The 18,304-nt window shown below is 43.3% G+C and overlaps 1 protein-coding gene across 4 annotated transcripts in view; it reads left to right on the top strand.

The window, feature by feature from the left end:
* Positions 1 to 735: 735 nt before the first annotated feature.
* The window catches only part of tmem175 (transmembrane protein 175), an 80,019-nt gene continuing 62,450 nt past the window's right edge, over positions 736 to 18,304 (top strand). For 2 of the 4 annotated variants that reach the window (XM_069926072.1, XM_069926070.1), the window contains exons 1-2: positions 738 to 1,176; positions 10,719 to 10,757. In XM_069926072.1, the coding sequence (XP_069782173.1) occupies positions 994 to 1,176; positions 10,719 to 10,757 (222 nt within the window). In that variant the 5' untranslated portion in view covers positions 738 to 993. Of the gene's footprint in view, positions 1,177 to 10,718; positions 10,758 to 14,343; positions 14,390 to 18,304 lie in introns of all 4 variants that reach the window. The other 2 variants (XM_069926073.1, XM_069926071.1) reach the window with 2 other exon arrangements.

The raw sequence follows: 18,304 nt of genomic DNA, 5'->3' as shown, positions 1-18,304 counted from the left end.
GTTAATAGTAATAAGTTAAAGTTTGATCCTGTTTTTATGTTTAAAGATAATTGAAAGCAACTTTTGTTCAAGTAACCTTTTGTCTTGATGAATTTCTATTGCTGCTAGGTTTTGGGGTCCTCTGGGCTCATAACACAGACGAGGTACAATATTATGGTTTAATATTTGAGGGTTGGCTGAAAACCACATTAAGGAAAAGCTTGAAGAGGGAGGAAAAAAATTCAGCTGCCCAAAAGACTGAATTAATTAATTGAAACTCCCCCTGAGCAAGGTTCCCTCTAGTTTTTAATTGGCCAGTGTACGCAAAATGCTTGATGTTGGGCAATTTTTTTTTCCCCTGTGACAAATCTATGTGCGTGCTGAATGCTTGCGCAATTTTAAGCTTGAACTTGTTTCACGATAATTGTTGGCAATGGTGCAAGTCTGATTGCAGTCTACGAAGTAACGTAGTCAGTTAAGGTTTTAGTCTATGCTTTGAACTCTACTTTGTTCAGTGATGTGTAAATGCGGTATTTGAAAAACCGACTTACCAGTTCACAGAAACCATTAACTAAGAGATTATTTTCAATTCGTATAATTGTTAATGATTGCCTTCTTTTCGAGCCTGCGTTGGGGCGGGGGAGGGGGCGCCAGCGCGCGTGTGCGCGCGCACACCTTGCAGCGCCCAGGACGCCGCCCGCAGCGCGGGGCGACGCGCGCCTTCCACGTCCGCGCCTCGCCCCGCGTGTGCGCCTGGTCACGTGCGTCTGATGGCGGCTCCCACGCGCTCCCCCCGCGCGCGTGCGTCTGATGGCGGCTCCCACGCGCTCCCCCCGCGCGCGTGCGTCTGATGGCGGCTCCCACGCGCTCCCCCCGCGCGCGCGCGCACGCACAGAGGGCAGCAGCTCGCCCCCGCGGAGAGACGCGCGTCGGCTGGCAGTCGAAGGAAGGAGGCGCCGGCGGGTGACATTTCGCGGCTCGTTCTCCCTGTGACGATACGGGCACGGGGGCGCCATGGAAGGAGAGGCGAGCCTCCTGGTCCAGTATGCAGCGGGGAGCGAATCGGTGCAGCCCAGTGCCAGCTTCAGCCCGGACAGCAGACATGGAGAGGAGCATCCCGATCACGGCAGCCAGCAGTCATCGCAGCGGCTGCTGGCTTACAGTGATGCGCTGATCTCCATCATAGCCACTGTCATGGTAAGAGGGGCAGTGACAGTCAGCAGGGGTGGCTAGCGAGCTGTTTTAGTTCTGATTTCAATTAATGCGCAGCTTTGGAGCGGCCTTGCACCTCGCAATGAACTTCCGCATCATCAAACAGAAACAGCAAAACATCTCCCAAACGTGCAGTATTTGACTTCACAAAGGCAAGCGCAGCCTTTGCATTGAAATGTGGAAAAAGTATTCTGTTGAATCCAATGGATTTGCTAATTGTTCCATTTCAATAGAGTAGAGCAATGCACTGATTTTTAAAGGACTCTATTTTTAAAATGCTGCCAGTGCACATGCGATTAGAATAAATATGGGCAATTTTGATGGGAAAGCTCTTGTAAATCCAGGGATTACACAGCCTCGCCAACCTATGACCTGATCGCAAATCACCTAAATTGAAGAAAAAAAGGGACACTAGACATCCAGGAAGTCAGCGCGTGCAAGAGTTGATGGACCAAATCCTGCTCGCCTAGCTGCTGCAGAGTTGAGCATTTAGCCTTTGGTGGTGAATCCTGAAACTGTCGCCTGAGTAGATCAAAGATACATAGTGAGAGTATGAAAGAAAGTAAATAATTAAGGATTTAAAAAAAAAACGTCTAAATTACCTTTAAGTGCTAGAAATTAATAAAAAAAATTTTGTAAAATCAATATGAACATCTACTTAAAGTTAGCAAATATAAAGGGTCACCTTCAAGGGTGTAAAGTTTGATGCATCTGGCTTCTCAAACCAAGATATCTGTGCTCTGCTTTGATGGAGCAGGTCAGATGCACTGACATCTGACCTCTGGTTCTTCCTAACTTCCATATTGTAATGCAATTAGGGACAAGCTGACTGTAGTTAGCTGTCAGTTCCCAATGGAACTTTCCTACCATGGGAAACAACCATTTTATATCTACTCCATCCATGCCTTTCAACATTTGAAGTGTTACATGTTGCTTTTGAATATTGCCCATGCCTAATTGCCTTTTCCAGGCCATTTCAGAACACATGTGAATCTGAAATTGTATATGAATCAGACCAGGTGACAATGGCAAATTTTGTGCTTTGTAGGACAATAATGTACAGGGTAGTTTTAAAAAATGACTGGATGATTTATTTTTAAATTATTAAATAAATTTCAATTCCGTAGATGATGAAATTTGAACTTCAGTCTCAAGATCATCAGAACAAGTGTCTGAACAACTAAACCAGTACAGCCGATCCTAGATTATGAAAGGGATGCCTTCCCAATAAACATATGGTTGGCCATTGGCTGAGGATGGGATACATAGCCAAATCCACTTAGATCCAAGACTGATGAAGAAACTGATGCACATTTAAGATGAAATGCAAGAAGTTTAAGTTGGTGATTTGGAACAATCTTTTTAAATAGACAGTTGTGAACCTGTGTAAAGAATTCCCAAAGTTAACAATTAAAACAAAACCCTTGTCAACCAAACTTATTTGGATTGATTAGACTATAAGACAAGGGAGCAGAAATAGCTGTTCAGCCCCTCAAGTCTGCCTCTCTATTTAATCATGAGCTGATCCATTTTCCCACTCAGCCCTACTGCCCGGCCTTCTCCCCATAACCTTTGATGCCCTGACTGATCAAGAACCTATCAATCTCTTCCTTAAATAAGCCCAATGACATCCACAATCACCTGTGGCAACAAATTCCACAGATTTACCACCCTCTGGCTGAAGAATTTCCTCCACATCTCTGTTTTAATTATACACGCTTCTATCCAGAAGTTGTGTCCTCTTGTCCTAGACTCTCCCACCATGGGAAACAACCATTCTTTATCTACTCTGTCCACGCCTTTCAACATTTGAAATGTTATAATGAGATCCCCTCTCATTCTAAATTCCAATGAGCACAGAACAAGAACTGGGAAATGCTCCTCATATGATAAAACCTTTCATTCCCTGAATCATCCTTGTGAACCTCCTCTGAACCCTATCCAACATCAGCACATCCTTTCTTAAATGAGGGGCCCACAACTGCTTCCAATACTCCAAGTAAGGTCTCACCGGTGCCTTATAAAGCTTTGACATCATATCCCTGCTCTTATATTCTTCACCACTGACTCAACATGCAAGTTTTCCTTCAGGCTATCCTGTATGAGGTCTCCCAGGACCCTTTTCATCTGGATTTTTAAAAATTTCACCCCATGGTTGAAAATAGGCTGTCTGTTTTTTTTTATGCCATGGTTCATGACTGTACACTTTCTGACAGTGTCTCTTATTTCCTCATCATTTCCTGCTCCTCCACCTACCTTTGTATCGTCTGCAAATTGCCACAAATTCATTCATTCCATCATCTAAATCAATATACAACATAAAAAGAAGCAGCTCCAACATCGACCACTGGGAACTGGCATTCAACCAGAATATGATCCCTGTATTCCACTTTCTGCTTCCTGATCTACCCATGCTAGTATGTTTCCTGTTATACCATGGGCTCTTGTTAAGGAGCCTCCTGAGCGGAACCTTGTCAAAGGCCTTCTGAAAATCGAAATACACAATATCTCCTATATCTAGTCTGCTTGTCACTTCAAAGAATTCCATTAGGTTTGTCAAGCAAGATTTTACTTTGAGAAAACCATGGTAGCTTTGGTCTATCTTCTCATCTGCCTCCAAATACTCTGCAACCTCATCCTTGACAATCAATTCCAACATCTTCCTAACCACTGACATCATGATAACCAGTCTACAATTTCATTTCTGCTTTCTCACTCCCTTTTTGAATAGTTGGGTAACATTTGTGATTTTCAAGTCCTCTGGGACCATACCTTCATCTTTTGATTCCTGAAAGATCATTACCAATGTATCCACAATCTCCACTGCTATTTCTTTCAGAATCCAAGAGTGCAATCCATTTGGTCCAGGAGACTTATTCACACTTAGACCATTCATTTTTCTGAGCATCTTCTCCCTTGAAATAGTAACTGCGCTTAGTTCTCTTCCTTGATACCCTTTGACATTTGGCACACTGCTAAAGTCTTCCACGGTGAAGACTGGTGCTCATTTAGTTCTTCTCCCATCTCCTTGTCTCCCATTAATATTTCTCCAGCACCATTTTCTAGTGGTCCTATATCTACTCTCACCTCTCTTTATGATGAAGAGTTTGTATCCTCTGATAGTATTTGTTAGCCAACTTTCATACTTCATCTTATCCCTTCTTATGAGTTTTTTAGTTGCCTTCTGCAAGTTTTAAAAAAATTTCCAAGTTCTCTATCTTCTCATTATTTTTTGCTTCTTTATATGCCCTTTGTTTTGCTTTTATGTTGGCTTTGACTTCCATTGTCAGCCACAGTTGTGACATTTTTCCATTTGAATATTTCCTCTTTTTGGTATTTATTTATCCTGTACCTTCCTCATTATAGAAACTCCATCCATTACTGCTCTAATGTCTTCCCTGCTAGTGACCCCTTCCAATATACTTTTGCCAGTTCCTCTCTCATGCCACTGTAATTCCTTTTGTTCCACTGAAATACAGAAACATCTGTCTTTAGTTTCTTGTTAAATCTTAAATTGAACTCATTCATATTCTGATCACTGCCCCCTCTTAATTCATTTACTCTAAGCTCTCTAATCACCTCTGGTGCATTACACAACACCTAGTAGTTGACCTCATCAGCAACAATGATGAGTCACACTACAGAGAAGAGATTGAGGCATTTGGAGATGAAATCCTGTTTGACCATGGAAAGGATATCTTTTTCAATTCAGGATAGGATGTCTTTTTATAGGTTAAAGTGGACTCCGTTTGTTAAATATATGCATTTAAGTTTGCTTTAAATATGTTTTAAAGTGTGATATTTTAGTATTGATAACTTTTTTTTGTTAGTATCTTGTTATGTTTTATCTTTTTTTTGTAAGTGGGCTTTTTTTTCTTATATATAATATTGTTCATTTTATTAACTCTTCACTCTTTATTTTGGGGGGGGTTCGACTAATTTTAAGTTAGGTTATTAATGTTGTGTAATAATCAATGGGGTGGGTTAGTTTATTTAGTTTACCGATGTGGTACTGTAATTTTATTATCTTATTTTTATTTTTTTTAAATGTAATCTTCTATTTTATTCATGTTATAAAATCTTAAATAAAGTTTTAAAAAAAAAGAGAAGAGGTTGAAAGTCTCGTAAAATGGTACGAGAGTAACAACCTGTATCTCAACGTGGACAATGCGAAGGAGATGATTGTGGACTTCATGAGGACCAGGAATGACCATCCTCCATTACATATCAACAACCTTGTACTAGAGAGACGGGAGAGCATCAAGTTCCTTGGAGTTCACTTAACTATTGACCTACTGTGCACACTCAACATCTCCTCACTTGTCAGGAAGGCGCAACAGTGACTGCACTTCCTGAGAAGACTGAATCAGGCAAGGCTACCTCCCACCATTATGGCTACTTTCTATAGGAGCTCTATGGAGAGCATCCTGGTCGGCTGCATCACAGTGTAGTATAGTTGCTGCAGAGAAATGGATCAGAGGTCAATCTACAGGACCATAAGAGTGGCAGAGAGGATCACTGAAGCCTCCCTCCACCCCACCATTGACGTGATCTTCCTGGATCGTTGTCTGAAGAAGATGTGCAAAATCATTGAGGACCCCCTCCACCCTGCTCACAGCATCTTTCACCTGCTCCCATTGGGGAAAGAGATGGGAGTATCAGAGCCAGCACCACCAGGCTGAGGAACAGCTTCTTCCCACGAGCAGTGAGAATGCTGAACGACCAAAGGAACTGCTCACACTAACCATCCGAGACTCTGTACAAAACAATACTTATTTACAGGTGCCTAATCTTTTATCCGGGATTGTTGGGACTCGACACCTGCCATTGTTTGGAATCTTCTGGATTTCGGAACCATTTTAAAATGATGTTCCCTTTAAGCAAATGCAGTTTCAAAATTATTTATTTAGATAAATAAAGACCATAATATCACTAGCATGTTTTTTTAATTTTAAATTCAAACAAAATAAAACCGTCCCTGTCCTCTCTTACCTTCAGTGGAAAGGTGACTCTAATGCCCGGACACCTGGTTGGAGAGAAGCAGGCTGCAGCTGGCTCAATGTGGGAGTAATGGCCACCTTCCTTACATGTAATCCCTCACGCAGCTGGAACCGCTCTGGCACTGCATGGGGGATTATAGGTAACGAAGACGGCCATTGGTCCCACATTGAGCCACCATTAGCCGCTGCCGCTAGTGAACTCCGGGCTCGGCAGCACTGTACCCCTGCTGCCGTGTCAGAGGTTAGATGGGAAGGAGGCAGTGGACGGCCAGACGGCTGGAGGGAGGCGATGGACAGCCGGGGCAGGTATTACCAACGGACGGTCGGGTGTAACCAATGGATGGCTGGGGGCAGGTGACTGATGGATGGCCAGCGGGGGAAACAGATGGCCAGGGGCAGGAGGGGAGACGTGATTTGGGGGGTTGAGGGAGGCCGGATGAGCGGGGGGCTAGGCGTTTTCATTACCAAAATAAATGCCGGTTTCTGGAGGTTACCGGTGTTCTGAATCCTGGATAAAAGGTTGACACCTGTATTTATTTTTATAGCTATAATACTTGCCCTGCATATGTATTATTTGTCTGCATGTTTTACATTGAAGATTGGAAATGCTGTTTTGTCGGGTTGTACTTGTACAATCAGATGATAATAAACTTGACGATAATCCAGAACAGCTGATCTCTTAGAGCTCTAAAAAGCCATCTTGTAGGCATTTTACCAATTCTCTCTCTTGAGATCCAGTCCTAACAATGATTCTATATCTTCTGAACCCATGTCACTTCTTTCTAATGATTTAATGCTGTTCCTACAATAGAGAAAAACCACCACCCCTACTTACCTGCCTTCTTTCCATACACTGTATTCTTAGACATCCTGCTTCCAATGACATCCTTCCTTTAATCATGACTCTCTGATGGCCACAACATCATATGTGTATCTGTACTACAAGGTCATCCACTTTATTTTTTATGCTGCGTGCATTTAAATATAAAACCTTTAGCCCTTTATTTGTTACTTTTGTCTCTGTGTCCCCGTGCATTGCAACTCATCCCAATGGCTGCAATTTTTCCTATCTGTGTGTCCTTACACACAGTTGTCCCTACTTGGGTGCCAACCACGTCTTCCTCTGCCTCCTCACTTTGGTTCCCACTCCCCTTGCAAATCTAGTTTGAACAGGATTAGCAAATCTCCCTGCAAGGATATTGGTCCCCTTCCAGTTCAGATACAACCCGTCCCATTTGTGCATGTCACACTTTTCCAAGAAAAGATTCCAATGATTCAAAAACTCCCAAAACTTACTTTGCAGGACCTCTACCCTACTTCTGCCTATGTCATTGATACCAATATGTACCATGACCTTTGGCTGCTCATCCTCCCCCTTCTGCCCCCACTCAGAGTCATCCTGGACCCGAGCACCCGGGAGGCAACACGCTATCCTGGAGTCTTTCTTTGCAACGGATTCTCCTGTTTTTCCCTGGCTACCAAGATCCCTTAGACCAGGGGTGTCAAACTCAAATTCACCGAGGGCCAAAATTAAAAACTTGGACAAAGTCGAGGGCCGAACTAAATATTTATTGAAAATTTTCAACAACATCTGCATGTTTTCTCTCAACATATGTAATGTTAAACTTTTTCTTATTAAAATAAATGTTTAATAATAGTTTTGGTTAAACTCTTTCCATAAAAAGCATTAACAAATAAGAAATAAAATATTCAATAAATAATATTTCTCTCTAGCCTTTAAGCCAAGGATCGCACGTTGCCGAGAAGCATGCCAGGGAGCGGAGGTCTGCAGGGAGCCCTCCCCAGCCCAGCCAGCAAACCCGAGCGGCATCCCCCCCCGCCCCCTCTCCCTCCTCCGCCCCTGCCTCCGCCTGCCGCAACCGCCGCCAACAACCCAAGGAGTCCCCGCTGGTCTCGCCATCTCACCGGGAATACTGTGAGAGCAGTGGAACTCGTCCGCGACCTCCACCCCAGCGGAAAGTCCGATGCCCAGCAGCACCCGCCCACAGATGAAGCTCAAGGAGACGCGGAGGTGACCCACCACGTCCAGCCACATGGAGCTAGGCGGCGGGTCCGTTGTAGCTAGGCGGCGGGTCCGTTGTATCGGCGCCGCTGTGAATATCTAATTAACTTTCCCGTTAACTATATCGGTGTACTGCTGTGCCTGCTGTGGAAGTGCTAAACACTACTATGGTGGTGCTTGCTGCTGTACATGTGCTATACTTGCGCGGCGGCCAGCGGGCCAACTCTAATATATATTTAATATGATCTTGCGGGCCAAATATAATTATATCGCGGGCCAAATTTGGCCTGCGGGCCAGAGTTTGACATGTGTGCCTTAGACTATCGGTCTGCTTGACAACCTTTCTGTTCAGAGGATCAGAACCATCTACGGTGCTATTGGTCTGCCTGCTGCTTAGCCCACATAGGTCATCTCCCTCAGCAGTAACTAAAGGGGTATACTTATTGCTGAGTGGAATGGCCACTGGGTACCCTGCACTGCCTGCATGTTCCCTTTCCATCTCCTGACTGTCGTTTAGCTTCCTGCCATCTAGGAGTGATTGTACTCCTGTTTATCAATCCTCAGCCCCCTGAATAATCCATAATTCATCCAACTCCAGCTCCAGTTAGACATGCAGCACAGTATCAGGCCCTTCTGGCCCATGATCCCATGCTGCCCAAATACCCCAATTAACTTACAACCCCCATTCAGTTTGAAACTGAGAGGAAACCAGAGCACTTGGAGGAAACCTATGCAGACACAGGGAAATCATACAAACTCCTTAGAGACAGTTCCAGATGCAAACCCAGTCACTGGCACTATAATAGCATTGTGCTAACCGCTACACTAACTGTGCTGCCCTAACACATTCTGTAAAGAATTGCAGTTGGATGCCCTTCTTGCAGATGAAGTCATAAGGTACATAAAATAATGAAGAATAACAGGATTAGAGAAAAACTGTGCAGGAGGAATAAGATATTGTTTAAGGAGGAGGTAAAAGTCAAATTAGACCAATAGAGCCTATCAGCTTGTGTCATATTTTCTTTGATCTTTTCACAGGGTGATTTTTAAAAGTCATTATCTAGATATTGCTGGAAATATGATGATTTATTATCAATGCGCACTGCATATTTTATTATACAAGTTGCTCAACAAATAAAGAGAATTATGAGATATCTTGTGTTTTTCAGATTTCTAGAATTTGCTGGTCAATTTACGTTGCTCTACCAACAGCATTTTGCCTATACAATGTATTTTTAAAAAATCTGTTATATTTGTCACATGATAATTGAAATTGTAATAACCTTCTAATGAAGTCAAATTACCATTAATTTGCCTCGAATAAAGTATAAATGTGTTTTATTTGTATATAGTCTTAGAACATAGAATGTTACTGCACAGTGCAAGGCCTTTTGGGCCTTGATGTTGTGCCAACTATACTTAACAAAAAAAAAACCCATCTTACCTCATAACTCTCTATTTTTCTTTCGTCCATGTGCCTGTTTGGGAGTCTCTTAAAGTTTTAGCCTCCACCACCACCCCTGGCAAGACATTCCAGGCATCCACAACTTTCTGTGCAAATTAATTTCCCCCTGGTGTCTCCCCTAAACTTTCCTTCCTTCACTTTCTACAGATGTCCTCTGCTATTTGCTATTCCTACCCTGCGAGCTTATAGGAACATAGTAGGAACAGGAGTAGGCCAAAAATGGCCCATTGAGCCTGCTCTGCCATTCAATAAGATCATGGCTGATCTAATTTATGACCTAATTCCACCTACCTGCCTTCTCCCCATATCCCCTAATTCCTCTATCATGTAAAAATTTATCTAACCGAATTTTAAATATGTTTAATGAGGCAGCCTCAACCACTTCCCTGGTTAGAGAATTCCAAACATTCACTACTCTCTGGGAAAAACTATTTTTCCTCATCTCTGTCCTAAATCTACTCCCCCGAATCTTAGTGATTTAACTTTGTTGACACTTTTACTTCTGTTTTCGTTCAATCTTTGTTTCCCTCTACATCCTTAACCTATGTAAATGAAAGAGTAAGAGTGGAATAGAGGAGCAAAAAAAAAAGGGAATTGGACAAATCAGGTGGAGAAAAATTAGTCATTGAGTTCCCAGATGGCCCTTTGCTCTTGTCACAGCTTTATCAGGTTGTTCTTTTAGCAGTTGTCATCCAATACATTTTAAGTCAATGGATGCTAATAAAAGCATGCCAATAAATTGCATACACTGGAAGTTGCTGTGCTGCTGCAAGATTTGCTCTAATAATTTGCAGGCATACTACACATATTCTTTTATGAGGAGCAATTGAACAAATCAGAGTGTTACACAGCACAAATAGACTGCATTTTGCATTAACTGAAATGGCTGCTAGAATATCAAAAATACAATTTAGTTTGTAGTAAATGATTATTTCTGCCTTTAGGATAATAATATAGTTCAATTTTTATTCCCAGTTTTTAAAATGTTGGACTAAAACAATATCCACATTTACATTTTCTGATTTGTGTTTTCTTCCAGATTTTGCCTGTATGCCATACAAAAATTAGAACAGACCAGGTAGTGTATCTGTTTAAATCTGAATATAATTGATCAAAGATAATTATTTTTTTCTGCCTTCATGTTACTTTATCTATGCTAGCACTACCAGACTTTTATTTTTGTGCAAATATGGAATACAATGGTAATAATGCAATTATGGAATTTCTCTTCCTTTCTTTTAAGGCAGGATGTTGGAAATAAAAAAACAAAACTTGTCTCAACCATGCTTTCATCATATTACTTTTCTGCTAAGTAGAAATTTATGGGTTCAAGCCCTATTCCAGAATCTAATTGTTTCATCAGTTTTTAAGTGTAGCATTTCAGGCAGTAGTGCACATTTTTAAGTGGTGTCTTTTGCATGAAATGAAACATTGACCCAGGTGGATGAAAAAGAAAAGCATGCATTTCTCACCAAACTCTGCTTAATAATATGACCAAGATCATATTGCTCTTTCTGACACCTCACGGTGCACAAATTGATTGTTACATTGGCAACTAAATAATATTCTTCTCAGCCTGCCCTCTTCCTCATCACTTATCAGCTTTTTTCTTCTACCCTCCCACCTGTATGTTAGCCTGTGCGCTCTCTCTCCCCTTTCCTCCATCCTCTCCTTCCACACTCCCCCCCCCCCCCACCCCCTTCCCCACCTTTTTATTCAGGTTCCCAATGAAGGGTTAAAAAGTTGATTTGGCCTTTAACTTCCTATGAATGATGGGTGTCCTGCTGAGTTTCTCCAGCAATTTAATGCCAGCGTCTGGAGATTTTCTTGCTTAACTAAGTAATAGTGATCACCTTTCAGAAATTATTCATTGTAAATGTGGGATATCCTAAGATCCTATTATTAATCAACTATACCTTAATTCATATATCATTAATTGGTAAGGGGGAAAAAAACACGGTAACAGGGCCATCTCCCTGATGAGCCTGCATGGCCACGTACACCCATGTGACCAATTGACCTACTAACCCCATTCGTTTTTGGAATGTGGGAGGAAGCCAAAGCACCTGGAGGAAATCCACATGGTCACAGGAAGAACATACGGACTCTTTACAGACAAAGGCAGATTCAACCCGGACCACTGTTGCAGTAATAGCATTGTGCTAACTACTGCACTAACAGTGAGGCCCCAAATGTAGAACAGACATTAAAAAGTAGAATTTAAGACCATAAGACATGAGAGCTAAAATAGGCTATTCAACCATCCAGTCTGTCCCACCATTTAATCATGAGCTGATCCATTTTCATACTCAGCCCCACTGCCCTGGTTAATCAAGAACCTATCAATCTCAGCCTTAAATATATCCAATAACTTGGCCTCCACAACCACCTGTGGCAACAAATTTCTCAGAATCACCACCCTCTGGCCAAAGAAACTCCTCCACATCTCTGTTCTAAGCAATAATGAAGTATGCCCTCTTGTCCTAGACTCTCATGGGAAACAACATTTCTACATTGAATCTGTCAGTGCCTATCTACATTGAAAATGTTTCAATGAGATCCCCCCCCCAACCATTCTACTAAATTCCAATGAGTTCAAACCAAGAACTATCAAGGATATCAAAGATTTTGGGAGTAAGCCAGGCAGTGAGTCTGGGTGGGAAAATGGATCCACTCATGATTAAATGGTGGGGTAGACTCGATCGGCTGAATAGTCTATTTTGGCTCCGATGTCTTATGATAACGGAATCATCTTTGTGAACCTCTTCTGAACCCTCTCTAATGTCAGCACTTCCTTTCTTAAAGGAGGAGCCCACAAACACACAATACTCCAAGTAATGTCTCACCGGTGTCAGACTCTGGCTTTACCCTACCCTCAATTTAGTCTATGTGTCGTCTGAGTCCAGCTCAACCTTATCATACAGAACAAAAGTTGGCTTCCTTTGCTAGATTTCTTGCATAAGATTTATCACAAGTAATTTCCTGCTCTGCAGATATCTGGGGTGTAGAGCTCCCATCTTAATCCTCAAGGCCAGAATATCCTGTTGTTTTGATCAGAAATCAATTCATACCCCAGATATTTCTAATTATTTCTTTGTTCTCATTTGGCCATATTCTTCTGTTCTACTCAACACCTCCTTCTGCCTTCTTACTGAGTTATTCCATTCTCTTTGTTTCTGACAGTCTCTGTCAGGATTCTCTTTGTTCTTGTCTGGCCATCGTCTCCTGTGCTAATCAACACCTCCTTTTGCCTTAACCTTCCTACTAAATTGTTTCATACATATTCTCTCTTTTGTATTTGGGGAGCAGGCAATTCTAAACCTACTGTAATCAGCCAACTTTGCTACATACTGTGGCTGCCCCTTACTTACTTTACTCTTTCCCTTCACCATGAGATAAATATTAAATTGTTACATAGTACTGGATTCATGTATACAAAATGAATAGTACATAAGCATATATTCTACATATTTTCTATGATTAATTAACCCCTATATTCCAACAGTCCCCCTTTTGGTCTCATGAAAATGAGACCAACCACCAGTTAACTTATGGGACCAAGACCTCAGGAGTTTTTGCAAGGACCGGCATCTCCGATCCCTTGTTAAACTTAACCTCACAAACTTGGCCATTATGAACACACTTCAGTCCAGTGGGGGCCCCAACACAGTGTTCAGGAACGTCAGTCCAATCTGCAAAGTACTGTTTCGGTTCGTTATGGGCCTCCCAGGCTGACCACAAACACTTTGTACAGTTGTTCCTTCTCCAGATGCTTCAAGGGCTAGGAACAACATCACCCATAGTCCCCACATAGTGTCCATCACAGCCCCCTAAATTCTGTTGACTTCAATATAGAAATATCACTTCAAATACTGAAATACAGTCACCGTAATCTAATAGTCTCTTTAAAGGGACCCGTACAAAAAGTTCTTAGTCCGTAGTTGCTTCACAGGTTCTCAGTCACCTCCGTTCGAATCTGTTCCAGTGTCCGTGTAGGTGAGTCCGTTGCTGTTCACTGACTCCAATGATACCACATCTCTCCTTTTCCCAGTAGTCGAACCGCGTGGGACGTTCTTTCCACCACTCTTAGGGTCCTGTCCACCTGGGCTCCGACCACTTTCTCTTGATCACCTTTAGCAGAACCCACTCCGCGGCTGATGGTATTGGGGTTTCACCTTTCCGTTTGGTACTTGTAACCTGTTGTGAAAAAGCTGATACCAGAGCCGTTAGTTTATCATAATAAAGCTTACATTTCTTTGGACTTACCTCTTCCTTTGTGGTATGAATCCCGGCTCCAGGTCCCAGAAACTGGTGCCCCATTTGTAGTTCATACGGAGTAAATCCTGTCACATAACTTACCGAACTCCTCATTGACATCAATGCCAGGGGCAGCGCATCCACCCAATTTAATTTGGTCCGTGCCTGTACTTTCCCGATCTTACCTTTTATTGTTTGGTTCATTCTCTCCACTTTTCCTTGGGATTGTGGATGATACACCGTTCCAAAGGCATGTTTTAACCCTAACATCGCTTTTACCTCCTGTAAATCTTCATTCTTAAAATGACTTCCATTATCTGACCTGATCTTCCTAGGAAACCCGTGTATAGGAATGTACTGGTTGATTAGGAACTTAATTACCGTCTTTGCATCTTCTCTTTTGGCAGGGATTGCCTCCGGCCAACCTTTGAACACATCAACTGCTACTAAGAGGTATCAATATCCCCTTGCCCTCTCTATCATGTCCGTGTAATCAATTACAATTTCCTGCCCTGGTAACTTGGGCAACAGAAACTGTCCTTCGTGAGGTTTCACAGTCGCCTTGACATTATATGTTATACATACCTTACACTCTCTGATATGATTCTCCACCATCGCCGGCAGGAAGGGGTGCCACCAATGTACCAAATACCTTATCATCTGTTTCTTCCCACAGTGGGTTAACCCATGTGCCTCCTCCAGGAGGGATTTTATGAGTTCAGATGGTAATACTGGCCTACCGTTCATTGATCTCCACAGTCCATGATCTTCGGTTGTCCCCCTTTCTTTCCATACCATCATTTCCTGGGGTGATGCCTGCGCTTGTTCCTGAATTATTACTCCTACCTCACAAGGTGGCAATAAGTCATGTGCCATTCTATCCGCCTGCATCATAATAAACTGAGGGCCGTACCCTGCTGCCCTTTTTGCGGCCGTGTCCGCTTCCTGATTTCCCCGAGCTACCGTCATATCTGTTTTATCATGGCCCTTACATTTAATAACTGCTAATGCCCTTGGTTTCAAGAGGGTCTCAGCCAATTTCCTAACATCCTTCTCGTGTTTAATTGGGGTCCTTGCTGCTGTTAAAAACCCACTTCTAATCCATTGACTCAGCTCAACCTGTATTGTCCCTACTACATATGCCGAATCTGTATATATATTTACCTCCTTTCCTTCTGCCCATTCTAATGCTGCTATCATTCCCTGTAGTTTGGCCAGTTGTGCTGACTCCTTTCCTCTCACTGTCCCTGTAATAATTTCTTCAAATCCTTCTGTGGTTCTCCGTACTACTGCATAGGTGGCTTTTAATCCGTCCACAGGATGTCTGTAACAACAACCATCTGTAAATAAGGTTTCATCTGGTTCTCTCAAGGGTGAAGCCTGTAAATCGGGTCTTATTTTAATATCCCTTAGAACCCTCTTTTCACAACAGTGTGGTTCTCCCTCTCCCATATTAATGCCTTCATGGGTAAATGTAATATTTGGAGCATTCAGAATCTTTTCCAGTCTCGTCTGCCTCAGTGATGTCATTGTAAATGCTGTCGAGCTCACAAATGCTACAGTACTATGTGTTGTTAATACCGTCAGGCCATGTCCCATCACTATGTGTGCCACCTTTTGTAAAATCTTTGCTACCCCCGCTGCATGTCTCGTGCATGGTGGGTGTCTGTCTTCAGTCGGATCTAGTGTTGTACTCACAAACATGAGCACACATCTTCCACCCTCTTTTTTCTGAAAAAGGACACCAACAATCGTGTGTGCTTTTTCAGAAACATCCAAAAAGAAAGGGTGTCTATAATTTGGAATTGCCAAATCTATAGCGGTTGTAAGAGCTTGCTTAAGTAGAATAAAACTCATCTCAGTGTGTGCAGTCCAATCAAGTGTAGCTCCCAGATTCCTCATCCCCTGCTCATTCACCAAAGTTCACAGTGGATGTGTCAACTCACCATACGATGGGATAAACTGCCTACTATAACCTGTCAAGCCCAAAAATGAAAGCATTTCCTTAACTGTCTTTGGTTTTGGATGATGTAGTATCGCTGTTCGATGTGCAGGGGAAATCCCTGTACCTTTCACTGAGACCATTCTTCCTAAAAAGGAGACCACTTGTCTACAACATTGCAACTTTAAACGAGAGACTTTAAAACCTGCCTTGAACAGCTGCACTAGCAGGAGTTTTGTGGCCTCCAAACAGAAGATAGGCTCAGGTGCTGCCAATAAGATATCAGCTACGTACTGGATCAGAACTACCCCACATAGCAGTACTAGCCCCCCCAGCTGTTCTTTCAAAACCTGATTGAAAATCCCTGGAGATAAGATAAAGCCCTGCGGAAGTCTAGTATACTGTAACTTTCTACCTCTATACGTGAAAGAAAACACATCTCTTAATTGTCCTGCCAGCGGCAAACAAAAGAAAGCATTCGCTAAATCTATGCAAGAGAACCACTGGTGGTCAGGGGTTAAAGCAATCATGGCAGTATATGGGTTCGGTACTGGAACTGTGGGTGTTCGCACAATACCATTGATGCGTCTTAAATCATGGGCCATCTGATATTTGCCCATCTCCTGTTTCGGAACAGGTAAGATGGGTGTATTCCAACTTGAGCACGAATGGTCCAACACCCCTTAATCCATTAATCCCTCAATGGCATTTGCCAGACCCACCTCAGCTTCAGGTTTGTGGGGATACTGTGTCTGCCAAATTGGAGTATAATCTGACAGTTCAAAGGTTATGGGATCAGCCTGCTGACAAAAACCCACATCTACTGATCCCACTGACCACAGGTTCGCAGGGAGAGAATCTAGCATAGGGGCCGAGTCGGGGTGGTCCATCTTCTCTCTACCATGAAAGTGTTCAATCTGTCTATGCTCAAGAAGGACTCGATCATTTGTCGGGTATAAAATCCTGTATGCCTGACCAGATGAGGAGAACTGCACTGTCGGTATTTGGGTATCGGACCAATCCCTTAAGGGACACACCAAATCTTTTGCCTGGTGAGTAGTGCCAATTGCAAGGGTGACATGCGGAATGGCCTCACCTGCCATCACATACCACTCCAGCTGTTCAGATGTCAGTGCTACCGTAGTTGCCACTCCCTCCTTTCCTACCACTTTGTAGTCCGAATTAATCTCCCATTGTATGCCCTCTACCTCTTCATAAAAGGCATGTTGATAAATTTCATCCCCATCTCTATCGTAAAAGAGGGTAACATGGAGGGGGTCCGAGGGAGGGGTATATGGGTGTAACGTCTGGATCCACGGCTTCCATTGATTATAAAGCTTTAGCAGCCCTCCCTTCTGTGGGTCCTCTGGTTCCAGCAGCCCCCAGTAAATGTCAGCCCATAGTCCCTCAGACGCGGATCCTCCAGCGGCTGCCAACAACATCTGAGAACCGGAATGAAGTGTAGTTAATGAACAGTTCATAGAATATCCATTTGGAAAGGTGATCTCTAATCCGCTGGGTCGCAAAGGATTGATGCTCCGCACCTGACCAGCAGGTCTCTGCCCAAAAGATTAGTAGGGCACCTGGCTGACAAAATGTACTGATGTGTGAAAGTCTGTCCTGCCACAGAAGTGACTAGCGGTGTAGAAAACGGCAGATTTTCTGGTGTACCCGAGAACCCTATCAGCTGGACGCTAGAGGATGATGTTTTAGCTTGAAACTTAGCGCCAATGAGTGTTGAAAATCTGGCTCCCGTATCCACTAAAAAGGATACTTCCATGTCCATTACTTTAATCTGCAGGAAGGGGGTCTGCCAACCTAACCTGCTCTTGGGTGCTCGGGCCCTGTCACTGTGGGTAACATTGCTCCTCCTCCATCAGCAATGGGAATTGTCTCGTCGGAGCTAGAGCCGCATGGGGTGCCTGATGTACTGGGGGTGGCACTGACGATCTCTGGGGCTGGACCCAAGGCTCATATTGTGGTGATCCATATCCCCTTCCCCAAGTCTCCTGAAGACCCCATGCTAGGGGGCACTCTCTCTTCCAGTGTCCTGGTTGACCACATCCAAAACATACGGCTGGCTGCACTCGTGGAACACCCCGACCTCTCCCTCTTCCTCAGAATTCCCCCATTGGACCTCCAGTCCTGCCCCCATAGGTGTGACCCGGTGCCCAATTTGGGGCCGGGTGCCAATTCATATTATTCCCTTGTGGTGGTTGCTGAATCATCTGGTTCGCACCCTTTGAGGGATTCTTTTTTGCCTCATTTGCCTTTTTCCTAGCCTCTTCCAATTGAAGCTTAAGGAGTTGCACTTGGGCAGACTCCATAATTTGTTTGTCCTCCTTTTGCTTAGCCCTATAACGCTTCATGTGATGGGCCAAATGTTTTTCCCATTGCTCAGTCGAGCAACCAGGAATATCAGGGTT

This window comes from Narcine bancroftii, chromosome 3 (genome assembly GCF_036971445.1).
Source record: "Narcine bancroftii isolate sNarBan1 chromosome 3, sNarBan1.hap1, whole genome shotgun sequence".
NCBI classification, from domain to species: Eukaryota; Metazoa; Chordata; class Chondrichthyes; order Torpediniformes; family Narcinidae; genus Narcine; species Narcine bancroftii.
Note: the sequence above shows the minus strand (reverse complement) of the source record. Positions and strands in the feature narration are given on the sequence as shown.